The 27,395-nt window shown below is 37.5% G+C and overlaps 1 protein-coding gene across 2 annotated transcripts in view; it reads left to right on the forward strand.

Annotated features, from left to right (window-relative positions):
- Nucleotides 1-27,395, forward strand: part of ACE2 (angiotensin converting enzyme 2) — a 63,120-nt gene that overhangs the window by 4,712 nt on the left and 31,013 nt on the right. The window contains exons 2-8 of one of the 2 annotated variants that reach the window (XM_077146349.1): nucleotides 5,389-5,437; nucleotides 8,260-8,418; nucleotides 11,524-11,617; nucleotides 12,053-12,196; nucleotides 13,101-13,213; nucleotides 15,084-15,189; nucleotides 26,597-26,694. In XM_077146349.1, coding sequence (XP_077002464.1) covers nucleotides 11,545-11,617; nucleotides 12,053-12,196; nucleotides 13,101-13,213; nucleotides 15,084-15,189; nucleotides 26,597-26,694 — 534 coding nt within the window. In that variant the 5' untranslated portion in view covers nucleotides 5,389-5,437; nucleotides 8,260-8,418; nucleotides 11,524-11,544. The remainder of the gene's footprint in view (nucleotides 1-5,388; nucleotides 5,438-8,259; nucleotides 8,419-11,523; nucleotides 11,618-12,052; nucleotides 12,197-13,100; nucleotides 13,214-15,083; nucleotides 15,190-26,596; nucleotides 26,695-27,395) is intronic. The other variant, XM_077146348.1, reaches the window with a different exon arrangement.

The following is a 27,395-nucleotide window of genomic DNA, read 5'->3' on the forward strand; positions in this document are numbered from 1 at the left end:
TTGGTAAGTTTATCGTTGGTTTGGTTTTTGAAATAGGGCCCTGCATAAATCTTCTTCGAAAGCACTTGTATGGGAAATTAGTAAATTCATTATGTTAATCAGAACATCATTAAGCATCAGGAAAGCCAAATCATTAACTTAACTTGGAAAGCAAAGTAGAGTAAATGAGAGCAAGAGTCTAAGCAAATAGGAAGATAAAACCTCTTTATCTGTTAGTCCACCTAAATCCTGTAGCTTAGTTTGCACCGAGTTAAACCCAGTGCTCCCGGAGGAAATTGGGGCCTCCTAAAAGCAACTTCAGGAAGGGCACATTTGAACTTTAATGGCAAAGTCAGAAGCTCTCATACTCCCCTGTAACATAGGAGGTTGCTGGGAAAATTTTATCCCTGGAGAGAGCAAAACGACCCATTGTGGCAGAGGTGACCTGGTTCACTGTTCCAGTATTTGGCAATAACTATTCCAGCTGCCCCAAACTCTTTGTCTATGCTGCTGCAGTTGGTATTGAAGAATGCCCATGGAGGCTGGTCTTTGTAGATATCTCCTGGTGAGATATCAGAAACTATGAAGAGAGTAGGAGGCACACACTCACCCTTGGGTGGGCTTGAGGACTTCTTCAGCCCCCGGCTGCAGGGCTCCCCAGGGTCTTTGGGCACACCTCATTCTTGAATCTGTTCCTCTTTCTTCAGGGCCGGAGTCACAGAGAACTCAGAGTGGGATCATTCTAAACTACTATTCTGTACCAAAGGAAAGAATGTCTGTCGAGTCCACCCCTGTCTCCAAGGAGTCCATCCCACCCTCCACAACACACACAAATACTTACACACAGGGGGAGGGGGAGGGGGAGATGACTGTACTGCAAGTACAATGGAAGTCAGGAAATCTGATGGTATGCTGACTCCTGAGCTTTCTGTGCTACCTTGGGCAAGTCACTTCATCCATTTCTTCATCTCTTGCGCTGTAAGGGGGCCGAAGGGCACAGCCAAGATTTTTCAGTAGATAACAAGTGGGTGTGGCTGAGTTCCACAGGTGGAGGATTGAAACTGACTCAACCTGAATCAAGTACATTGGAGGCGTTGTTCATACTAGTTTTCCTTTGCCATGACAACCTTATAATGTCCCAGTTTAGTAAGATACTCTTGGTGAAATTAAACTTTAGCAACTCAAAATGATATGTTTAGTTGCATCCAAACTTGGCACAATTACCAAATGATCTAAGCACCTTGCCAGGATGCCAGGAGGCCACCAGGTACACCACAGGGAGGCCAGCCTGGTGGGCAGGACCTGATGCAGACCAGATAACTGCATAAAGGAATATTAATTTAATTTTGGCCAAATCCTTTGGTTTGAAGCAGACCCATAGTGGTTTCGACCTAGTTATGGGACCTGGAGACTAAGGCCTGTTTTGTTGGTTTTTTCCTACCTTTGCTTTTATGGTTGAGGTTTTTAAAAAACAGCTTTATTGTGATATAATTTACACACCATAAAATTCACCCATATGAGGTGTACAATTCAATGGTTTTTAGTATAGTTATAGAACTCTGCAATTATCATTACTACCTAATTTTAAAACATTTTCATCAACTCCAAAAGAAATCCCATAGCCATAAGCAATCATTCCCCCTTTCCTTCCTTCCTCTCCAGCCTTCAGCAAAAACTTATCTACTTTCTGCCTCTATAGATTAGCCTATTCTGGATGTTTTGTATAAATGGAATTTTACAATAGGTGGCCTTTTGTGATTGGCTTCTTTGATTTTGCAAGTTGTAGCAGGTGTCAGTATTTCATTCCTTTCTATTGCTAAATAGTATTCCATCATATAGTTGTGTTGTATTTTTTTAACTTTTTATTATAAAATTTTCAAAAATGTATAAAAGAAGAGAGAATGATATAATGAACCTCCATATATACTCATTACTCAGCTTAAGCAATTATCAACACTATGGCCACTCTTGGTTTATTTTCCTACCCACCCCCACCTTCCTTGAATTATTATGAAGTAAATCCCAGACTTTATATTTTTATGTGTAAATATTTACCTTGTAGCTCTCAAAGACAAGAATTTTTTAACAGCCTTAATAACTATATCGTGTCAAAAATTAACATTAATTCCTCAGTGTCATCAAATATGTGGTTAATATTCAAAGGTACCATACTGTCTTTACTGATTTATTTAATCAGCATTCAACAAGGTTCTCTCTTTCCAATCGATTTGAAGGATGTTGCTTAAGTTTTTTGATCTATAAATTGTCTTCCCCACTCATTTTTTTGTTAAATTTGCAATTTATTGGTGGAAGAATTGGGTTGTTGGTACTATAGAATTTCTCACATTCTGGATTTATTGATTGTTTCACCATAATATTGTTTGACATGCTCTTTTATCCCCCGTGTTTCCAGTAAATGTATATACCTAGGGCAGAGGTCAGCTTACATTGTTGGTAATGTCCAAAGAGTAAATATTTTAGGTTTTGTGGGCCCTACAATCTCTGTCAGGAGTGCCCAACACTGCAGCTGTAAGTCGAAAGTAGCCACAGACAATACATAAATGGTTGTTACTGTGTTCCAATAAAACTTTATTTACAAAAACAGGTGGTGGCAGATTTCTGATCTAGAGACTTGAACAGATTCACATTTCACCTGTGAATTATTTAATAAGTGTGGAAATGGAATGTATACTAGTTGCATAGTGCAGGAATATTGAGCCAAGAAATTAACATAAAAACTGGTTCAGGTCTCTAGAGCTCTGGAAAAATAAGCAAATTTCAAAATCCATAGGAACCCTTTTATAACCCATAGTGCAAAGCATTCCTACTTCATACTATAGATAAAAATAAATTTAATGTAGATTCACGATTAAATGTGAAAAGCAAAACTTGAAATTTTTATAAGAAAATGTAGGTACATATCTTAATGACTTTTGTTTAGGAATGGCTTATTAAATAAAGTACAAAAGGATAAAGCTGTAAAGGAAAATACTGATCAAATCCGTGGCATTAAATTTAAAGAAAAATTTCTATGCATCAAAAAGACATCATAAACACAATGAAAAGACAAGAAGTAAACCTGGATAAAATATCTGCAATCCATATAACTAACAAAGAATTATAAAAAGAAATTTACAAAGTGATAAGAAAAAGACAAGAAAAAATCAACAGAATATATGAGTGATGAACTAATATAGGAGATTTGAATAGATATGTGTGTGCATCTCCATATATATCTCTTTATCTCTTTCTCACTCTCTCATATATATAGTAATATATAAACTCAAATTTATGTGTTTAGCCTCAGGAATAATCAGAGGGATACAATTATAATAATAATGAGATGCCAATAATGAGATAAAATCAGAGTTACCAAACTTTCACAGTGTCCACTCAAGTTGAAATGGGCAGGCAGTTGCTTTAAGTCATCAAGTCCACTTTTAGGAGTTTCACTTGGAGAGCTTCAAGTGCGTGCTCCAGGAACTTTTACTTGAGTTGAATCCTATGAAATTTCTATATTTTCAGGGCAAAATTGTATATTAAACATATGTTTTAGTTTGCTGAAGCTGCCAGAATGCAATATACCAGAAATGAATGGGCTTTTATAAAGGGGACTTTAGTTACAAATTTACAGTTTTTTGAAAGAAAGGCAGCTAACTTTCATCTGGGTTCCTCTGTCACATGAGAAGGCACACAGATATCTGTTGGCCTTCTCTCCCAGCTTCTGGTTTCAAATGGCTTTCCCTGGGCTGTTTCCTCTTTGCATCTCTAAACACCTGGGTCTATGTTGGCTCTGAATGCTTTCTCTCCCTTCTGACTTCTCCTTTGAAGCTTCCAGCTGATTAAATTAAACATTACTCATTGCGGAAGGCACTTCCCTTAGCCTTAGCCGACCACAGATGTGATCAGCCATAGATGAAATTCACATGCTGATGATTTAAGTCCACAGCAACAGAACAATTGGGCCCATCACCTGACCAAGTTGACACCTGAACCTATCACAACACATTAGCAGTTATATGTTCAACTGAATACAAGGATGTGTATGATTAAAAAATGTGTAATACCTGAAACAGGAAACACACTAAATATTCATAGATGAGAACTCCTTAAATAGACTTGGACTTGGTCATACACTTAAATGTTTTGCAGCAGTTAAAAAGAATAAATTATACATACCTTAAATACAGAGAAAATATACTCTTGAATGAAAAACACAAAAGGGTTTCATTTCATTTCTTAGATAAGAAAAAACTCAGAATAAACAATTGCATGATAGCATTTATTAAGTCTGAGTGGAGGTTTTTGTATTTCTTATATTATTCATATTATCTTATATTTTTATTGTTAAATAGCTCAAATATATATCTTTGGGTCACTTTCTGGGCCCAAATGTCAGAGGTGAGTACTTTGTTTTTTCCATAAGAAATAATTCAGGAACAAAAAAAGTTTGTAGGTCACACTCCCCACTTCCATCTCAAATAAGGAAAAAATAATTTTTGAATCCCAAGGGTGAAGGATAGAATTCATATTCTTGTAACTTTCATTACTTGCTGCATTGAATAGAAGAATGTGTGTGTGTGTTTTTTTAATATGCAAGTATCTGGACATATTTGAAAAGTAACCAAGGCAGCTTTTGTCTTCGAACCTGATGTGACTTTGAGGGCTCTATCTAGAAACCAGGCCAGGATATGGGACTTGTGGGTGGCAGGTTTCCTGGGAGCTTGGTGGACTCTAAGGGACCAGAAGGATGCAAAGTTTCCATCCAGTGTTTCATCTTCTGTCTTCAGAGAACTCTCACACCTTCAGGGAAAGAAGTGGCTTAGATGTTGCTGAAAGTATAGCCTGATTTAGGGGATGGTGCGATACAGAAAAGAAGAAAATGAGACATGAATGCTTTAACATTCAAACAATTGATCACAAAAGCATTGTAGCTGCTTAAATAAAATTATCACAGTTGAGGTGGAGACCACCAGACTGACGGCTTAAGGCAAAGCTCAGATGAATACATTTAAATGCCTAATGAAGTCGTTATATTTAATTATGCAGGTGCTTAGGGCCAAAAACAGCAGGGTATTTTTTGAATGTTTAAAAATATAATTTAGGATTTTACATTTCCAGTCCTTGAATTTACAAAAGGCTCTCTCGGCAGAATGGGAACATGGTATCCACTACAGTTATAGGTGAGGGGCCAGAGAGTGCTTTCATTCCAGGGGTTGGTCCTCAACAACGTGTGTCTTATCCTCAACTCCCATCTATGGCTATGGAATCTTCCGTGTTTTAGTTGCTGCTGTCCTGCCTCTGCACAGATGCAGTGTGGGATGCCATCTAGTTTGTCTGTAATGGTTCCTTTGGAGCCCTGGAGATTTGTAAACTACTGAATATGTATTCAATTTATCCATTTTTCAGGTCCAGAAATTATATAGAGCTATCGACCACCATCTAAATTATCTAGTTGGTATGTATGAATTGACTTTGATTCTCTGCATAACTTCTAAGCCATCTGTTTCATTTAGTTTTGGACACCCTAGGGTGAGGATACAGAATAAATCGTAAATAACGTTAAAAAGAATAGCTTGGGAAGGAACAGTATATCCTCAGGGGCCAAACTGCAAGGCAACATAAAGTAATTCTTTGGTGATATAAAGTATAACACTTGGAGGATGGTACTGATAAATAAAATAAAATCAGATGTCCTCATTTGAGGTTCCCACATGCAATATATTTTAAAATTGTTCTAAGACTGAGGACTCGGGGAATTGTGAATTGTTACCACACTAGATTGAGAATAAGATCATTCTTATAATTTGGTCTCAAAGTTTTCCCCAGAAATTTTGTTTGACAGTAAATTATCCTGATTTGGGTGAAGAAGGGTAGGAATTGAGAGGTGAGTGCTGGATTGCATAGATGGGTCTGTGCTATAGACCAAACTTCTCGTTCCATAGCTCTGTCCTTCCTGTTCATACATGTTAGGGAGAAGACTGGAATGTGTTGAGTACAATCTGCAGGACAGTGGTTACGAGCATTAGCTTTGGAGGTAAACACAGTTGGATTGATGTCCTGGTTTTTCTAAGTACTAGCTGTGTGACCCAGGGAAAGTTTCCTACCTGCTCTGTGCCTCGTTTTCCTCATTTCCATCTGTGAAATGGAAACAATAATTACCTCCCAAGTTTTTTGTGAAGATTAGTTGAGAAGTTGTTTCCGAAAGGTTGTGAGTGCTCAGTTATGAGAGACATACTTTTCCACTTGCACTCTTTTTTCTCTTAATCTCTCGTCTGGTCCATTGCTGTCACTTCTGCACACCATTTCCATCATGTTACACCCCTATGGGGAACCCCTCATGACTCCTTGGTGCCCAAAGGACAAAAGTAAAACTCCTTTGCCTGGAATGTGCACTCATGCCTAGAGTCTGTCTTTGAGATCTGTACTAGCAATCTATTGCTGTGTAAAAATTTACCACGAGCTTAGCAGCACAAAACAATACACATTTATTATCTCATGCTTTCTGTGGGCCAGGAGTCCAGGCACAGCTTAGCTCAATATTCAGCTTCAGTGTTTTATAAGGCTGCAATCAAGGTGTCCATCAGGGCTGCGGTCTCATCTGAGGCTCAACTGGGGGAAAATTTGCTTCCAAGCGAAGGTGGTTGTTGGTGGCATTCAGATGCTTGTGTGCTGCTGGACTGAGGTCCTTTGTTCCTTGCCATATAGTCCTCTCTACAGGGCTGCTCGCAACATGGAAGTTTGCTTCTTCAAAACCAGCAAGGGAGAGAGAGACTCCTGTCAAGATGAATATTACAATCTTACATAACATAATCATGTACATCCTGTCACCTTTGCCATAACCTACTGGTTAGAAGTGAGTCACAGATCTCACCCACACTCAAGGGGAGGGGATCACACAAGGGCATAGCCACTGGGAGACAGGAATCTTGGAGGCCACCTTAGAATCTCTCCCCCACAGGATCCAAGTGCTGGGTGTTGACTATCAGCTCCATTATGTATTTATTTCTCTCTGTCCTCCTTCTTCACATATGAAAAAATGGAAATAGGGTGATTTTCTGTCTCTTGGGATTATTAAAAAGATCAAATGAGGTAAATTATTTTGCAAAATACTCTAAATCCATCCGACTCCTATTCATCCTTTAATGTCTGTCTTCAGTTCTACCCTCTCCATGAAGGCTTGGCCAAACCTGGTCACCTGCATGAACCCCTCCTTTCCTAGAACAGGAACTGATTGGCCTACTAATATTTTACACATTATCATATGCTATTATATATCATTAATGAAACATTCTTGATGCATATCTGATAAAATTGTAAGTAACATAAGGGCAAGGACTTTTCTCTCTATATAAAAATAGCTAACATTTATTGAATGCTTATGATGTGTTAGGCTCTACGAAAAGCATTTTATTATTTTTTAATCTTCTTATCCTTACAAAAACACTTTGAGGTAGGTCCTATAATTACTACCATTTTACAGATAAGGTAATTGGCTCAGTTACTAGCTCACACAGCTAGTTGGGGGTTTCTAATTCCAGGAATGGAGCCTCATAGCCTACCTCTTTTATGATTTAAAGTAGTACAATGTACAAAGTGATTACTAATTTTAGTCTTTTATAAATGGAAATGCATTTATGCATTGAGAGATGACCACACTAAAGAAGTCTGGGGAAGTCTACTTGTCTACTGATGTTCAGAGGCAACTGGGTCCTGTTATCATCACCTACATGTTGGTTTCCTTTACTGGTAGTGACCATGACTGCCAAATAGCTATATTCCAGGCAAACTTCTTTGGAGATCATAATTTAAGATTAGAATCTTTGGGCCAAGTCATGGTACCTAAGAGCTTACCGTAAACTGATGTCACTTCTCATGGTTCCCATCATCATAAGGGGCTATATTCCCAGTAAGGCCACTCTGCACTCTCCTGGGTTCTCCCTTTAGAACATCCAGCCTTGCATCCTTGGCCAACTCACTCACATCGCAGCACCAAGACCATACATTCCAGGGCCTCACAGTGTGACTCATCTGTAAGAATTCACTTCCAGTTCTGGTATAGGACTCTGGGGGAAAAACTAGGCAATGGGCCAGAGAGAGAGAGAGAGTGACCAAGAGTGGCCTAGCCACCCTTAACCTAACTGCTGACCGTCAGCAAAGGAGCAGGCTAAGCCACTCAGGAAATATTAGATGTTCTACCAGATGTTCTTGGACTATATCTTGTGTTCTATCTGTTCAAGCCACTACACTCTGATGTGAATTTTATTTTTGTTGTTACAGAATGAAGCTGGGGCCAAATGGTCTGCCTTTTATGAAGTACAATCCAAGATTGCCAAAACTTATCCACTACAAGAAATTTTGAACAACACAGTCAAGCTTCAACTGCAGGCCCTTCAGCACAGTGGGTCATCAGTGCTGTCAGAAGACAAGAACAAACAGGTATATTTGTGAGTATTTTAGCACTGATCCCAAGAGTTGAAATATTTGGGAAATATTAAACAGTAATATGACCCATGGTAGCTTTCTTTATCTACAAAGAGAGTAATGCTGACATTAAAAAAGAGTTCTTTATCTAGGTTAAGTAACCATATAATTCATCACCCCAACTGGAGCCCTTTTGAAAGTGAAAGAAGATGCTGGTATATTAGAGCACAGAATTAAAAGGATTATTGCAGATAATCTGGTGTGTATGGACCCGATGCAGAGGTCACCCTCCTAAGGACCAGGCAGCCTGAAGATGTCTAGAGACATTTTTGGTTGTTATGACTGGGGTAATGCTACTAGCACATAATGGGAAGGGATGATGCCAGACCGTCTAAAATACACAGGACAGCCTATCTACTACCAAGAACTATCTGGTCCCAAATGTCGATAACACCAAGCTTGAGAAACCCTGTGTGTAGTCTAATTTCTCCCTGCTTTGATTCTTGACTCTCCTCTGCAACTTCCTTAACAAGTTGCTAAAGTCTCAGCTCAAACCACTTCAGCAATGTGTGATTCACAACCCATCTTGTGTGAGGGACCCACACAAGACATTTCCATGTGTGGGTCCCTCCAATTAATGGAAAGATATTCTCTCTGTTGAGCATGAAGTGGTTTATTGCCACTTGGTTCCAGCTTCTGGAGCCACATTGTTCTTATGAGAGTCTTGAAATAAATAAAAAGAGCTTTTTTTTTAAAAAAAAAATTTTCTTTGAGTCTTTTCTCCTCTAAGCTAAACATTCATCACTCTGTCAGTTTTTCCCCTGTACAATGGTTTCGTGTCCTCTCATCAGTCCTGGTTGCTGTCTTCATTTTGTCAGCAGCCTTGAGCCAAACATAGATTGGTTCAGGCCTGCACAGAGGTGAACATGAATATGACCTTCTGCATCTTGTGCTCTACATCAATGAAGACTGTCTAGAACTAAATTAGATTTTGTTTTTTGGAGAGCCGAATTCCATGGTTGGCTCATGTCAACCTCACTGTCAAGTCTCCAACCATCTTCCACCAATTTTGCTCTAAAATGAGGCCTTTTAAAAATTCTATTCTTATGGAGTCAGTTTGACCATATTCAAGAAAGCCTTGTCAAGGTAGCATCTCTTTAAGTTCACCCCATCCCTTTAGCCCAGGAGTTGGCTAACTTTTTCTCTAAAAGAACAGATAGTAAGTAAATAGGTATGACTGTGTTCCAATAAAACATTATTTACAAAAATAGACAACGGACAGGATTTGGTACACAGACCGTAGTTTGGTGACCCCTGACCTAGCCTATTGAAAAATTTTTATCTAAGATATTTGGTCATTTAACATCAAGGTCATTTCTTTCTCAGTCTATTGTTCTCTGGGACTCTGCATATTCTCACATGTGTCTATAAAAGATAAAAATGTATAATAGCGACAGGATGAAGCCCCATGACATGTATCTTCCTACAGGTTGGTATATATTATTCTTCATTTTTTGGGTCCAATTATGCAGCTAGCTATTAGCCCACTTTTACCTTATTCATTCTATGATTCTCCATCTTTTTCACAAGTGTATAATAAGAAATGCTGTCTATTGCTCCGTTAGAATCTAGACAGCCTGGTCTAGGTGGAACCTAGGAATCGCATTTGCAGAAGATCCCAAGATAATTCTAATGGGCACCATGATTGCAAACCACTTAAATGAATGTAAGAGTTTGAGAATAAGAGACTCAAAGAGTGTGAATTCAATGGAGAGGAAGGAGAGGAAGTTGAAATAGCAGGTAGAGAAAGAAACCATGAGGGGCCTTGTGCCATGGTAAGGGATTTGGATTTATTCTTTTGGACAACAGGATCTTGTTGAAGTTTTAAGCACAAGATCTATTTCATGTTTTAGGATAATGACCTTTATAACAGAGTGAAGGAATGGATGAGAGAAATGGAAGAAAGAGAAACAGGAATCCTAATCCAGCAGTTCTGAACTCATCTGTTGAGGAGAACCACAGTTCATACTCCCTCTCTCCCTCCCTCCCTCCCTTCCTGCCTTCCTTCCTTCTTCTTTCCTTCCTCTCTCCCTCCCTCCTCCCCTCCCCCATTCTCCCTCCCTCCCTCCCTCCTTCTTTTCCTTTAGTTCCAGTCATTAACAGATCAGTGCTTGGTTAAGTTCATCAATCACATGCTTAGATATCAAATTGTTTTTAAAAGTCTCCACACATTTTTTTCTCGATTCCTATATTTATCTTGTCACATAACGGAAACATTTTGCTGACTGGTACCAATCCATGGACCATACTTTGAGCTGCACTGCTTTACTCTATTATCTTCACTCTCCAGTACTTACAGGGTAAAGTTTGAACTCTGCAGTATGGCATAGACGATCCCTGCTTACCTCTCCATTCTCTAGTCCTTCACTTCCTCCAGTCAACACCACCACTTCAGTCCCATTCCACATTTCACTACCCTTGAAAATACCTTGCCTTTCCCAACCTTTTTTCACCTTCTAGGCTTTGCCTTACACCTCCCTTCTCTACCTATTTATCTTGCAAGACACAGCTCAAATGTCCTTTCCTCTTTGACTCCAGTCCTGAATTTCTGGGTTATTGATCCCCTCCTCCACCCCTGTATTACCACATCATTTCTTCTTGGTGACAATCATAGCACTTGGAACTCTTTTATGTAATTATTGATTTCATGGCTGCCCCAACAGACTGTGGGGTCCTTGAGGGTTGGTAACTTTTTCATTTCACAATTGTCAGAGCATAAGACATAGTAGAGGTTCAATAAATATAGGCTCAAAGAATGCTGAATGAAATAACGAATGCACTTCCCCATAATTAAGAAATGTTCTTAGGGCTTTGGTAAATCTGTTTATTTCAATCACTCCACATATCTACATTATGTGTTTATAAGGCTCTGTGTTAGTTGACAATGGAGACATTTAACTGAGCTATTCCTTCCCTACATGTAGAAAGATACTTGGCAAAGAAGATATCAATTCTGTATTTTGAGGCATAAAAAAATCACATGGCCAAAAGGAAACCTTTAAATTAGTGTTGCCTTTAGCATGTTTTTTCTTAATATTGTTTATTATCTTTAATTTGCAGTTGAACACAATTCTAAATGCAATGAGCAAAATCTACAGCACTAAAAAAGTGTGTCGCCCAAGTAATCCAGAGGAGTGTTTAGGTCTTGAACCAGGTAGGCTATTCATTTTGAGTAGTGACTATGAAATTTCCTTTCTTCTTCCAAGTTCTACGAGTGAGATTGACATTAGGTGGTGTCATTCTGCCTTCAGATGCATATTCCAAATGTGATAAGATTCCAAATATGTGGGTGTCAGCACATAGATGCTCTTTAACTTCTAATAAAACCTCACTGTAAATTTTGTCACATTCAAATAATTTAATTAAGTTCATAATTAAATTATTTCAAGTGATTTTACTTTCTCTGCAGGCATAATTTGGAACTATAGTAAGGGAGAGAGAATTAACAAATCATTAGATTTCCTTTAATAACTATGGTCTTGAGGTCTGCCAGCCTTACTTTTAGCTCTTTAAGTTTAGATAATTGTTTACAAATAAATTTTTTTTACAAAAGCATGTTTATCTCCCTTTGGATTCTTTACAATAACAGGTCTGGAAAACATAATGGAAAATAGCACAGACTATGACGAGAGGCTCTGGGCTTGGGAAGCCTGGAGGTCTGAGGTCGGCAAGCAGCTGAGACCATTATATGAACAGTACGTGGTCCTGAAAAATGAGATGGCAAGAGCAAACAGTAAGTTTGCTGATATTTAGAGGTCTTGTGCTATTTCTTATGCATGCCCACACCTGCCCTTTGACATCAGGGCTATCCCTCAATCAAGGATCATCTGCTGAACAACCCTCAAAAAGAAATCACTGGGGAACGAGAAAAGGCGCGTTGGAATTTTCCAGTTTGAAGAGCTCAGGAGTGAAACTCCCCTTTAGGTCTAAAATGAATCAGTTGCCTAGGAACATCTCAGGCCCTTGAGAGTTCCTGAGGGTGTCTGGGGGAAAGAATGGTGTCTTAGTTTGCCAGGCTGCTCTGACAAATACTACAAATTTGTTTTCGCTTAACAACAGGAATTTATTGGCTCACAGTTTTTAAGGCTACAGGTGGCCCATTAAGGTATTGGCAGGGCTTGCTTTCTCCCTGAGTCTGTAGTGCTCAGCAATCCTCTGTCACATGGTTTCTCTCTCTCTCCACCGCACCCCCTTTTGCTTGTATCATTTCTGTTGACTTCCAGCTACTTCCCTGGCTTTTTCCTGACTGACTGCATCCATATTTCCTCTCTTTGTAAGGCTGCCAGTCATATGGATGAAGACCCACCCTTACAAGCTGTGTGGCTGTGGACAAGTGATTTAAGTGCTTTAAGCACATGCAATCACTCTGCTCAGTGGGGTTTACAATAATGACAATCTCGTAGGGGGATTGTGCATGTTAAATGAGAATGCATTCAAAATCTTGGCCCAGAGCAGGTGCTTAATAGACAGTAGCTAGTCTTATTATCCATTCCCCTTCCTGTAAGTTGATGTTTAGAGGGGCAATAAAATATGACAAGCCTTTGGATTTTCTTAACCTCCCAGCAAGGCTAATTTATGAATATCATGCCTTCTGTCTTTCTTTCCCTTATGTTCTCCTCTTTCTCCTTTTTCAACAGGTTATGAAGACTATGGGGATTATTGGAGAGGAGATTATGAAACAGAGGGGGGAAATGGTTATGGATATACCCGCAGCCAGTTGATTGAAGATATTAGCCGTACCTTTACAGAGGTAACCGAGGAAACGTACACAAAGGAACTGTACACGGGTGCAGGGCAGTTCATGGGGAAAATGACCAAAGGGATCCCAACTTGTTCTTAGCACATTGGTCAGCCATTCCCTGGCCTCTTAAACTCAGGGAATATTAGAGCTTGCAGGGATTTTAGAGAACAATAGGACATTTATAAATGATCAATTTCTTGCATAATTGTTTTTTCCACCTCTGATTTGTTACCTTTTTTTCAGCCCCTGACCAGCAATTAGGAATGGAAAGATCATAAGAAGGAATGGTCTTTTAGATTATACAAAGGAATGGTCTTTTTAAATGATTTTTAAATTGAGATATATTTTATATTCACATACCATATAATCATCCAAAGTGTACAATCAGTGGTACCCAATATGGTCATATAGCTGTGCATTCGTCATCACAACTGATTTTTGAACATTTTCATTACTGCAAAAATAAAAATAAAAGTAAAAAAGAACACCTAAAACATCCCATCATTTGTTCTAACACCCTTTATTAGAAAACCATAGACTTTGCATACTTCCTCAGGACAATGGATACTATTATTTCCTTGGCCTTTTGACTAAGGAAGACTTCCTGGGGAAGGGAGAGTCCCAGGAGGACAAGTGTCCCTTGGGCAGTATCTGGTATCTCCATTTACCTTCATTTTGACCCCCATGCCTCCCGTTTGCCCTTGCCCCTTCAAACTTCTGTGAAGTTCCTCTATTACAGCATAGTTGGAACAAGCCACTATGAATGTACATTGGACAAACAATGCAAAAAGAGAAACGGGCAATAGATTTGACTAAGTACATCATCAGAGAAATTATATAAATGGCAAATAAACAAATAAAAAGTTATTAGAGAAATGCGATTTAAAACCATGATGAGAATTCACTACACACCCACCAGAATGGCTGTGATTAAAAAGACTGACAATACCAAATGTTGGTGAGCATGTGATGGACGGAATTGGAACCCATATACACTGCTGGTAGAGATGTAAAATGGTCCTCACTTTGGTAGTTAATTAGAAAGCTAAACACACTTACCATATTTCACTTCTAGGTGCTTACAAGAGAGAAATGAAAACATATGATTGCACAAAGGTTTATACACCAATGTTCAGAGAAGCATTATCCATAACAGCCAAAATCTGGGGGAAAAAACACAACTGTCCAACTGGTAAAAGGATAAACAAATGCTGATATACCCATACAATGGAATGCTATTCGTTAATAAAAAATAAATGAACTACTGATATGCAGCAACATGGATGAACCTCAAAAATATGATGCTAAGTGAAAGAAGCCAAACCTAAAAAACCACATATTGTATATTTCCATTTATATTAAATGTCCAGGATAGGCAAAACTATAGAGACAGCAATCAGTTCAATGATTCCCTTGGATTGGGGAATAGAAGTGAAATTGACTGCAAGTGGGCACAAAGAAACGTTTTGGGGTCACGAAAGTCTTCATGCTTGTCCAACTGTATGAACATAGAACTCATGGAACTGTACACTCAAAAATGGGTACACTTTATGGTATGTAAATTATACCTTGATTTTTGAAAAAGGAAGTGGATAGCACTTTAAAAATGAATATTTTTTCAGCTGCTTTTGTTTGGCAACCTTGTGTTCTTCTGGGGTATGTTTATTGTTTTATGCAACAAAGCTGGTCATCATCAATGTCTGTGAAGGAGGAATCTTTGTAACTTCAGAATGTTCAAGAAGAGAAGAAAAATCTTCCTTGTTCTTTAGGGAAAATTCTAATTGTCTAAAGAATCTCCTACTTCTAGCTTTGGGGATTTGAGATTGGAAAATTGGAGTCGTCTACTCTTGGTCTTAAACCTTCTTCCTGGGTTTTTCAGATTAAACCATTATATGAACATCTGCATGCCTACGTGAGGACAAAATTGATGAATGCCTATCCTTCCCGTATCAGTCCAACTGGTTGCCTTCCTGCTCATTTGCTTGGTAAGAAACCCCCCAAATTCTTTTTTTTCCTTTGATTTTTGTTATTACAGCTATTGTAGGTTTACAGAGAAACCGTATAGAAAGTACAGAGTTCGCATATACCCTCCCCCCCCCACACACTTTTCCCTATCATTAACATTTTGCATTAGTATGGTAATCTCGTTACAGTTGATGAAGCAATATTGTTATAATTTAGATACTAACTTTAGCCCAATGTTTACATTAACTTCCTTAACTTCCTGAGGAGCAGCCAAACTATTTTCAGCAGAAGCTTCCCCCTTTTACATTCCTACCAACAGCGGACAAGTATTTGTATTTCTTTGCATCCTCCCCAATATTTGTTAATTTCCTTTTTTTTTTTTAGAAGTAGTCATTCTAGTAGATGTGAAGTAGTATTTCATTGGGGTTTTGATGTGCATTTCTCTAATAATTTTGAGCATCTTTTCATGTGGTTATGGTCCATTCGTCTGTCTTCTTTGGAAAATGTCTATTCGAGTCTTTTCCCCATTTTTAAATTGGATCACGTCTTTTTGTTGTTGAGTTGTAGGAGTTCTTTATATATTCTTGATATAAAACGCTTATCATATATATGGTTTCCAAATATTTTCTCCCATTCAGTAGGTTGTCTTTTTAGTTTCTTGATAAAGTCCTTTGACGCACCGAAGTTTTAAATTTTGACAAAGTCCAATTTGTCTATTTTTTCTTTTGTTGCTTATGCTTTGGTATAAAGTCTAAGAAACCACTACCTAACACAAGGTTCTGAAGATGTTGCCCTATGTTTTCTTCTAAGAGTTGTATAGTTTTACTTCCTATATTTAGGTCTTTGATCCATTTTGAGTTAATTTTTATATATCATTCCTTTGGATAGGGCTATCCAGTTCTCCCAGCATCATTTGTTGAAGAGACTGTTCTTTCCCCACTGAGTGGACTTGGCACCCTTGTTAAAGATCAAGTGTCCAAAGATGTGAGGGTTTATTTCTGAACTCTCATTTCAATACCATTGGTCTATATGTCTGTCCTTCTGCCAGTTATCACACAGTGTTGAATACTATATATTATAAGTTTTAAAATCAGGAAGTTGAGTCCTCCACTTTTGAACTTCTTTTTCAGTATGGTTTTGTCTATTCAGGGCTGCTTCCCCTTCCATATTAATTAAGTGATTGGCTTTTCCATTTTGGCAAGGAAGTCTGTTGGAATTTTCATTGGAATTAGGTTGAATCTGTACATTGTTTTGGGTAGAATTGACATCTCAAGAATATTTCACATTCTACTTCATGAGCACAGAATGTCTCTCTATTTACTTAGGTCTTCTTCAATTTCTTTCAGCATTTTTTTGGTAGATTTCTGTGTACACGTCCTTTACATCCTTGGTTAAATTTATTCTTAGATATTTGTTTCTTTTAGTTGCTATTGTAAATGGAATTTTTTTCTTGATTTCCTCTTTCTCTGTATAAGATCATGCCATCTGTAAATAGGGAAAGTTTTACTTCTTCCTTTCCTATTTGGATGCCTTTCATCTCTTTTTCTTGATGAATTGCTGTAGTTAGAACTTCCAATGCAATTGATGACCAACAGTGGTGACAGTGGGCATCCTTGTCTGTTCCTTATCTTAGAGGGAAAGCTCTCAGTCTTTCACCATTGAATATGATGTTAGCTGTGAGCTTTTTGCATATGTCTTTTTATCATGTTAAGGATGTTTCTTCTATTCCTAGCTTTCTGAGCGTTTTTATATAGAAGTCATACTGGATTTTGTCACATGCTTTTCTGAGTCAATTGAGATGATTAAGTGGTTTTTTCTTTGTTTGATTAATGTGGTGTATCATATTAATTGATTTCCTTATGTTGAACAACCTTGCATACCTGGGATAAATCCTATTTGATCATAATGTATAGTTCTTTTAATGTACTGTTAGATTTGATTAGCTCATATTTTATTATTTTGCTTAGGTTTTTTACATCTATTTTCATGAGGGATATCACTCTATAATTTTATTTTCTTGTGATAGCTTTGTCTGGCTTTTGTATAAGGGTGATGCTAGCCTCATAGAATGAGTTGGAAAGTGTTCCTCTTCAATTTTTTGGAGGAGTTTGATCATGATTGGTGTTAATTCTTCTTTGAGTGATTGGTAGAATTCACTGGTGAAGACATCTAGTCCTGGGGTTTTCTTTGTGGGGAGTCTTTTGATGACTGATTCGAGCTCTTTACTTGTTTTTGGTCTATTGAGGTCTTCTATTTCTTCTTGAGTCAGTGTAGGTAGTTTGTATGCTTCTAGGAATTTGTCCATTTTATCTAAGTTATCTAATCTGTTGGCATACAAACGTTCATAATATCCTTTTATAATCCTTTTTGTTTCTGTGGTGTTGGTAGTAATGTACCCATTTTGTTCCTGATTTTAGTTATTTGCATCTTCTCTCTTGTTTTCTTTGTCTATCTACCTGAAGGTTTGCCAATCTTATTGGTCTTTTCAAAGAACTAACTTTAGTTTTGCTGATTCTCTCTATTGTTTCTTATTCTATATTTCATTTTTCTCTACTGTATTCTTTATTTCTTTCCTTCTTCTTGCTTTGGGTTTAATTTGCTCTCCTTTTTCTAATTCTTCCAGATGGGAGGTTAGGTCTCTGATTTGAGTTCTTTCTTCTTTTTTAATGTAAGTATTTAAAGCTATAAACTTTCCTATCAGCACTGTCTTCACTGCATCTCATAAATTTTGCTATGTTGTGTCTGCATTTTTGTTTGTCTCAAGATATTTCCTGATTTCCCTTGTGATATCTTGGCTTGTTGATTGTTTAAGAGTGTGTTGTTTAGCTTCCATATATTTGTGGATTTTCTAGTTCTCTCTGTTATTGATTTCTAGCTTCATTCCAGTATAATTACAGAAGATGCTTTTTATAATTTCAAACTTTTTAAATTTATTGAGACTTGTTTTGTGACCTAACATGTGGTCTATCCTGGAGAATGATTCATGTGCACTTGAGAGGAATGTGTATTTTTCTGGTTTATGGTGCAGTATTCTTAATATGTCTGCTGGGTCTAATTTGTTTATAGTATTGTTGAACTTCTCCATTTCCTTATTGATCTTCTGTCTAGATATTCTATCCATTGATGAAAGTGATATGTTGAAGTCTCCAGCTATTACTATAGAGGTGTCCATTTTTCCCTTCAGTTTTTTCAGTGTTAGCCTCATATATTTTGGGGTACTGTGGTTAGGTACATAAATGTTTATGATTGCTATGTCTTCTTGGTGAGTTGACCTTTTTATTAATATATAGTGTCCTTCTTTATCTTTTAACAGTTTTTGACTTAAAGTCTATTTTGTCTGATATTATTATAGCTACCCAGCTCTCTTTGAGTATTTGTATGGAATATTTTTTCCAGTTTTCATTTTCAACCTATTTTAAATCTAAGGGAGTCTCTTGTGTACAAATAATAGTTGGATCATTCTTTTTTATGCCTTGTGCCAATCTTTGTCTGTTGAATGAAGAGTTTAATCCATTTATATTTAGTATAATTATTGATAAGGCAAGACTTACTTCAGCCATTTTCCCTTTGTTTCTTATATGTCTTATATCTTTTTTGTTCCTCTTTGCCTTTATTGCAGACTTCTTTTTTGTGTAGTTGATCTTTTATTATGTAAGTGATTGATCCCTCTCTCCTTTCCATTTCTGTATATATTTTAACTACTTTCTTTGTGGTTATCCTGTGGATGGTATTAAACAGCCCAAGTCTATAACCTTATAGTATAAAAATAGACTATCTTTCATTTTTGGCCACTTTTCTGGGTTCCACTGACTTCCAGCTTCTGGCTGCTTCCTGTTGCTTTCTCTCTGTGAGTTTGAACTTCATTCTGCTTATAAAGGACTCCAGTAATAGATACAGTTATGGGTGTGATCCATCTGTCCTGATACAGTTGTGCCACACATCAATTCAGGTAATCTCATCAAAAGATCCTATTTACAATGGGTTCCTACCCATAGGAATGGATTAAAATGAAGAACATGCTTTTCTGGGGTTCATAAATCCAAGCCACCACAGTCTGCCCTCTGGATCCCAAAAAGATATATTATTTCCACTTACAAAACACATTCATTCCATCACAACATCCCAAGAGCACTAAGTCATTTCAGTAACAATGTTAAGTGCAAAGTCCCATCAAAATTGGTTATGGGTGTGATCCATCCTAGGGCAAAATTCCCCTCCATCTTTGAATCTGTGAAACCTAGAAAACAAGTTATCTGCTCCCAATATACAATGATGGGATAGGTATAGGATAGACATTATCATTCCAAAATGGAGAAATTGGAAGGAAAACAGGGATCATGGGTCCCAAACAAGTCCAAAATAACAGGGCAACTTCCATTAGATTTCAAGTTCTAAGTGTCATCTGTGGACATCTATGTTTTATTCCCTGAGCCTGATGGAGTGGCAGCCCCACTTCCAAGGGCTTGTACAGAGGCCATGCTCTCCCTGCACACTAGGGTGAATGCTTCACTCTCTCCTAGCATTGGGATGGTGGCCAGTCTCTCCATAAATGATGGGAAACAGACCCCACCCTCTCTTAGAATTGGGGTGGCAGCACTCTTCTGGAACAATAGAGCATGAGGTCTGTCCCCTCCAATCCTGGGGCAGATAGTCTGCCCCTTCCAAACACATCAGTGAATCCACCCTTTCCACATACATGGGTAGGCCAACTCTCTTGGCCACAGGAGATCTCTTTGGTCCAGACTTTGGAAGTTATTCTTTTTTCAATTCATCCCTTCTCTGTCCCTTTGAGTCCAGGCTGCCAATGGTTCTGTTCATACAAATTTCACAAAAACCTTGTTGGATTTCTGTGCAGTTCACTGGGATCCAAACCATCAGACAGCAGAACTTCCAAAGATCCTTCCTACATAACAGCCTTTCCAATCATGACTTCCACTGAAATGGCTGACTGAAACCATGTTCACTTAAACTCTCACATGGAGCCCTATTCTCTGAGGACTTGCTTTCCAGAAGGTCAGGGAACCACTTCTGGCTCAAGTTTCAGAGCACACTACCAGGTAGGCTCAGAATTTCCAAGCCATCAATTTCTGGTTTCTTTGTGCTTAATAGTTCATTTCTCAAATTTTACTATAAGATGCAAGAAGAAGCCAGGCTCACCTTCCCCACTTAGCTTGAAAATATTCTCCACTTCCAACCCAACATCAGAATATAATTCTGCCAAGTTCTCTGCCACTTTATAATGAGGATTGCCTTTCTTCCAATTTCCAATAACATTCATCATTTCCTTCTAAAGTCTCATTGGAAGTACCTTTAGTGTCCATATTTCTACCAACTTTCTCTTCAAAGTAATCTAGGCTTTTTTCTGTCAAGCATCTCACAGTTTTTCTAGCCTCTACCCATTACCCAATTCCAAAGCTGTTTCCACATTTTTGTTATTTGTAAATGAGCACCCCACTTTCCAGTACCAAAATTATCTTAGTTTCTTGGCTTCTCTTCTGGGTTCCATTCACTTCCAGCTTTGGGATGCTCTCTGTGACATTTTCTCTGTGTGTTTGATTTTCATTCTGCTTCTAAAGGACTCCAGTAATAAGATTAAGACCCATCCATATTCAGTTGGGTCACACCTCAACTGATGTACCCTCATCAAAAGGTCCTATTTGCAATGGGTTCACACCCACAAGAAGGGATTAAGATTATGAACATATTTTTCTGGGGTACATAACTCCAAGCCATTACAGATACCAGCTTAACTTCCATAGCATACAGATACCAACATAACTTCCATAACTTCTGTGCTCCCCAACCTCTCCATTTCCCCTCTTAAAGTTGTTTTTGTCACACACTACTTCTTTATATTTTGTGTGTCCATAACATGGAAATATTGTTTTTTCTTGTTCAGTTGTATTCTAGATCTATAAGAAGAATAGATTTACATACTGAGGATACCATACTATTGGGTTTTGTATTTACCCATGTAATTTCCTTTACTGGAGATCTTCACTTCTTCAGACTGCTCCAAGATACTGTCCCCTGTCCTTTGCTTTCAGTCAGAAGAACTCCCTTTAGCTTTTCTTGTAGGGTAGGTCTCTTGGTGACAGACTCTCAGTTTTTTGTTTATCTGTGATTGTCTTAAACTCTCCCTCATTTTTGAAGGACAGTTTTGCTGGATAAAGCATTTTTGGTTGGCTGTTTTTCTTTTTAAGTACCTTAAATATGTCATACTACTGCCTTTTTTGCCTCCCGGGTTTCTGATGTGAAGTTGTCATTTAGTCTTATTGAGGATTCCTTATATGTGATGAATCGCTTTTCTCTTGCTGCTTTCAGAATTCTCTTTTTATGTTTGGCATTCAACATTTTAATTAATAGGTGTCTTGTAGTAGCCCCATTAGGGTTTATCCTGTATGGAGTTTGTTGTGATCCTTGGATGTATATATTTATGTTTTTCATAAAATTTGGGAAATTTTTGTCCATTATTTCCTCAAATTCTTTCTTCTCCCTTTTCCTTTAGGACTCCCATAATGCACATGTTGGTATGCTTCATGTTCCACATTGGGGCTCTGTACACTTTTTTTCATTCTTTTCTCTATCTTGTTTTCCAACTGTATGATTTCAGTTTTCCTGTCTTCTGGTTCATGGATTCTTTCTTCCTGTTCTAAATGGCTCTTGAGTGCCTCTAGTATATTTTTAATCCCCATTATTTTTTTCATCCCCACAAATTCCTTTTGGAAGATGTTAATTTATTTTGTTCACGAGGCATGATCTTTAAGTTCTTTAGTCCTGTATTCATATTTAGTTTACTTCTAGCCATATTTTCCTTTAGCTTCTTGAATTTATTTAGGAGATTTGTCTGAACATCTTTGATTAGTTGTTCCACTCTGTATGTTTTCTCTGAAGTTTTAATTTTTTCTCTTGAAATAATCATCTCTTCCTGTTTCTTTGTTATGTCTTCTGATATTCTGTCAATGTCTAAGCATTTGATTGTTTTAATATATTAACTCTGGAAGTCAATTTCTTTTTCTTGTTTAGGGTTTTAGAGCAGACTGGCTGTGTGTTAAGGCTCTTCTTCAATGTTTGGTCCACTTTGTACTGAGCCTTTAGAGAAGCCTGAGTTTAGCAGTTCATATGTTCTCAGGTCATTCTGTACCTGCTCTTGCCCTGGGCATGTACAGTAACTTTTAAGATTGCCATATTATGTGTGGCTTGCCCCCCACCCCATCCCGCCCTGACTCCTCAGAAGAGGATGTTTTCTCCTCTGTTCCTCCTCTGGGAGTACTGGCTGTTCTCTTTGTTTTTTATATAAATTTTGCTCCCCAGCAACTATGATTTGCTCAACTCTCTTCCAGCTCTCTGGGCCACATTTTCACTGCAGCTTTCAGCCATGGGTCTGCTCTCCCTTACAGCGGTTCTGTTTCCCCTTTTCAAATGGCATTTCTACCTGCAGTAACTACCACATTAGGGGATCCCTAATGGTCCAGTGTTTAAAAACAACCATCTTCTTCATTGAGGCACACCAGCAGTTAGGGAGGGGCTGGGAGTGTACACAGCTTGCCAATATCATTCTAGTTTCCAGGGAATCACTTTGTGCATTTACACCGATCACCTTCAGTCTATGTGGCCTTGGGTCCCTGTGCCTGAATAGATATGTGGTGACTACAGTCACTGCTGTGGGTTGTCAGCAACAACAGTAGGAGGTACCTAGTCCAGAGTGCTGCCACTGTGTGTCTCTTAAATGGTGTGGGACCAAACTGGAAAGGAGTCAAGTCCATGCTGCTCTCCTACCTCTTTTTCTTTTGCTGCTTTTTTCCCTTTGATACAGCATTTGTGGAATCTTTCTCCAGTCTATACCATCCTCTGGAGTTCCAAGAAGGTTGAATGTGCCTTTCATTTAGGTGTCTCTAAGGGGAAATGTTCCAAAGAATATCTTAGGCCGCCATCTTGATAACGTCCCCCACCCACCCTGGGAATTCTTTGTGTACTTGGCTCTTTGTTATTTGCTTCAGTAAATTTGTCTTTTGGAATAAGGCACAAAATAAAACTTTTGAAAAATTCTGTGACTAAAAGGAAATTAGTAACATAGATACCACAGTTTTAAAACACTTTCTTCCACAGAAGGGCCATTTTAAATTATTCTCTATTGCACTACTTATTTTATACATAAAAAGTTATGTTGGCTGCAACCCAAAAGACAAGGGGATTATTTAATAAACTAGGGAAAGAATTCCAAGTTCAAATGAGAGTGGAAGTGGGAAAAAATAATTTTTACTACTCAAGTTGGTTGGCTAAGCTCTCAAGGTGGAGTCTGGAATTTCAGTATCATGTTGTTAGAGAAAAGAAGTTTGATAGGCTGGAGGTGATCAGGGTGAGAGAAAGACTTCCTAGAATTAAGGTATAGCCTAGATGAAAGCTTTGTAAATTTATTTTAGATGCATCAATTATACTTGCTGGAGAGTACTTAACTTGGAACCACTTGAGTATTAATGAAGTTTTCTTCATCATGAAGCAAGAGACCTAGGTGAGGAGAAGAATCAGTGTTCAAAGAAATTTGGATCTTACCACTGAGAATTTGTAGAATACCCAAGTCCTGGGGTCCTTTGTGGAAACTCCTTCCCCATCCAGAAAGTGGGATTCCAGCCCTACCCCAACCCTAGCAGCTGAAGCCAAATAAAATATCGGTGTTTAGAAATTCCATGCCAAGCATACATTTTTACTGAAGTTAAGCTAAGTTGCTGGTAGCTGATTCTCTTCTACAGCCAAGCCTCATGTCTGTCAGCAGAGAGAATATAGATGAAGGACCTAAGGAGCCTTCTTACCCTAAAGCAATACAGAAATCTTTCTACAATATCCTTGACAGGTGTTATTCAGTAATTCCATTTCTACTTAAATATATCTGTTATGATATGGCTTTTCCATCCTTCCAGGGTAGACTAATCCATTGCTAGATAACACCAACTATAAGAGAGTTCTACCTTATGTGGAACTGAATCAATATTCCTCTTATGCCTTCCATTAGTTATTCCTAATTCCCATTATGAGGTTACCCAGAATATGTCATTTCTTCTTCTACAAGATGGCCTTACAGATATTTGGAGACAGCCATCATACAAAACATGGTGTAGTACTTGTCACAAGAATATGTACTCAATACATTTGAATGACTATTATTATTATCATCATCACATATATATACTATTTTCCTTTTTCAAGCTAAACATACAACTCAGATTTTCTTAACTCTACCTCAAAAATCTCACTTCCCTAATTGCTCTCCTTTCAATAAGCTATACTTTATTAATGTCATTTTTCAAATATTCAAATGTCATGTCCAGACTGAACAGTTACTCTAGACGAGGAAGTTGTCTAGAAACCTTGCCAATAAACTTGACTGGCAAGTTTATTAGCATAAAGTTGTTCATAGTACCCTCTCATTACTTTATTTCTGTGGGGTCAGTGGTTATGTCTCCTCTTCCATTTCTGATTTTATTTATTTGCATCCTCTCTCTTCTTCTCTTTGTCAGCTTCACTAAGGGTCCATCTATGATTTTCTCATAGAATCAACTTCTGGCTTTGTTGATTTTCTTGATTGTTTTCATCTTCTCAATTTCATTTATTTCTGTTCTGATCTTCACTATTTCTTTCCTTTTGCTTGCTTTGGAGTTAGTTTGCTGTTTATTCTCTAGTTCTTCTAAGTGGACAGTTAATTCCTCGATTTTTGCTCTTTCTTCTTTTTTGATATAGATATTTAGGGCAATAAATCTCCCTCTTTGCTGCATCCCATAAATTTTGATATGTTGTGTTTTCATTTTCATTTGCGTCGAGGTATTTACTGATTTCTCCTGTAATTTCTTCCTTGACCCACTGGTTGTTTAAGAGTGTGTTGTTGAGCCTCCACATATTTGTGAATTTTCTGGCACTCTGACTATTATTGATTTCCAGCTTCATTCTTTCATGATCTAAGAAAGTGTTTTGTATGATTTCAATCTTTTAAAATTTATTGAGTCTTGCTTTGTGACCCAGCATATGGTCTATCCTTGAGAATGATCCATGAGCACTTGAGAGAAGGGTATATCCTGCTGTTGTGAGGTGTAATGTTCTATAAATGTCTGTTAAGTCTAGCTCATTTATTGTATTATTGAAATTCTCTGTTTTTTTATTGATCCTCTGTCTGGATGTTCTGTCCATTGATGAGAATGGGGAATTGAAGTCTCCAACTATTATGGTAGATGTGTCTATTTCTCTTTTCAGTGTTTGCCTCATGTATTTTGGAGCATTCTGGCTTGGTGCATAAATATTTATGATTGTTATGTCTTCTTGTTGAATTGCTCCTTTTATTAGTGCATAGTATCTTTCTTTGTCTCTTTTAACTATTTTACATTTGAAGTCTAATTTCTTGGATATTAGCATAGCTACTCCTGCTATTTTCTGATTGTTATTTGCATGAAATATCTTTTCCCAACCTTTCGCTTTCAACCTATGTTTATCCTTGGGTCTAAGATGTGTTTTCGGTAGACAGCATATAGATGGGTCCTGTTTTTAAAATCCATTCTGCCAGTCTGTTTTTTGATTGGGGAATTTAATCCATTAACATTTAGTGTTATTACTGTGCAGGCAGTACTTTCTTCTACCGTTTTGCCTTTTGGATTTTATATGTCATAACTAATTTTCCTTCTTTTACATTTACTGATAGTCTTCATTTCTACACTCTTCTCCAAACCTCTCTTTCCTGTCTTTTTGTATCTGTCTCTAGTGCTCCCTTTAGTATTTCTTGCAGAGCCAGTCTCTTGGTCACAAATTCTCTCAGTGATTTTTTCGTCTGAAAATGTTTTAATTTCTCCCTCATATTTGAAGGACAATTTTGCTGGTTAACCTTTTAGGAGATGTAGAAGAGGAAGGAAGAGTTGAAAATGTAAAACAAGAGAAAGAAAAAGAAGCAGTAAAAGGAAGCACAGAAAGTGGGTTAAATCTAGAATATAGGCATACCTCATAGATATTGTGGGTTCAATTCCAGACCCCTGCAATAAAGTGAATATTGCAATAAATCAAGTCACACAAATTTTTTGTTTTCCCAATGCACATAAAAGTTGTGTTTACATTATAGTTAGGGTATTAAATGTACAATAGCACTGTGTCTAAAAGAACAAAGGACATACCTTAATTAAAATTTGACCCAGAGACTCGAAGTGAGCACATGCTGTTGGGAAAATGGCGCTGATGGACTTTCTTGACACAAGGTTGCCACAAACCTTCAATTTGTAAAAAATGCAATATCAGCGAAGTGCAATAAAGCCAAATTCAGTAAAACGAGGTATGATTGTACTGTGTGCCTTGCTTACCAGTCCTACTTCATACACAATGTAAAACTGGATCTGTACTTCTGTTCTCATCAACTTCATGTTGTCATCATGTATTAACCAAAATTTTTTTTATTAGGTGATATGTGGGGTAGATTTTGGACAAATCTGTACTCTTTGACAGTCCCCTTTGAAGATAAACCAAACATAGATGTTACGGATGAAATGGGGAAACAGGTAGGAAGAAGAGGTCATAAAAACCTAATTTAAATTCTCCACTTTCTTTTTTTCTATGCTGTCCTATTCTTATTTTTTAGCATGTGAAACCATGTAAATAAAAAAATGTCAAGGTAATTTAAATTTACTTCTAATGTCACATCTTTTCATGAAAAAGTAGCTTTCAATGTCAGTGACCTCATGTACCTTGAATAACAGGTGTTGGTGCAAATGGGAAATCCATGAATTAGCAACTGGCTGGCATCACTCTTTCCAGAGTTAGTCATTGCTAAGTAATCAGTTACTAACCTCTATGACAAGTAAAAATCAAGGATCTCATTAGAAGATTTTCATATATCGTTTTAAAAATCATCATTGTTGAAACTATTATAAGTCTTTAATATAATTTTTAATCACCTTTATTTTACCATCTTAGTATAATGGCTTAAATTATCTGTTTTCCCTTCCATTGATGAAATCATGTTATAATTCTGTATTTTTCTTCATTCAACTAAAACTCTATGTTTCTGGATAAACTTCACATTTATACTTTTATTGACTGTATAAAATTTCTTTGAACAGTTGTACTATAATTTACCTAACTAGTTCTACATTGCCAGACATTTGCTTATTAGTGGTTTTAAATCTATAAGTTGCATTGCAACATTGACCATCTTCACATACAAGACATATTCCTGGGAAAAATCCATGGCAGAATAAAA

This window comes from Tamandua tetradactyla, chromosome X (assembly GCF_023851605.1).
Source record: "Tamandua tetradactyla isolate mTamTet1 chromosome X, mTamTet1.pri, whole genome shotgun sequence".
NCBI classification, from domain to species: domain Eukaryota; kingdom Metazoa; phylum Chordata; class Mammalia; order Pilosa; family Myrmecophagidae; genus Tamandua; species Tamandua tetradactyla.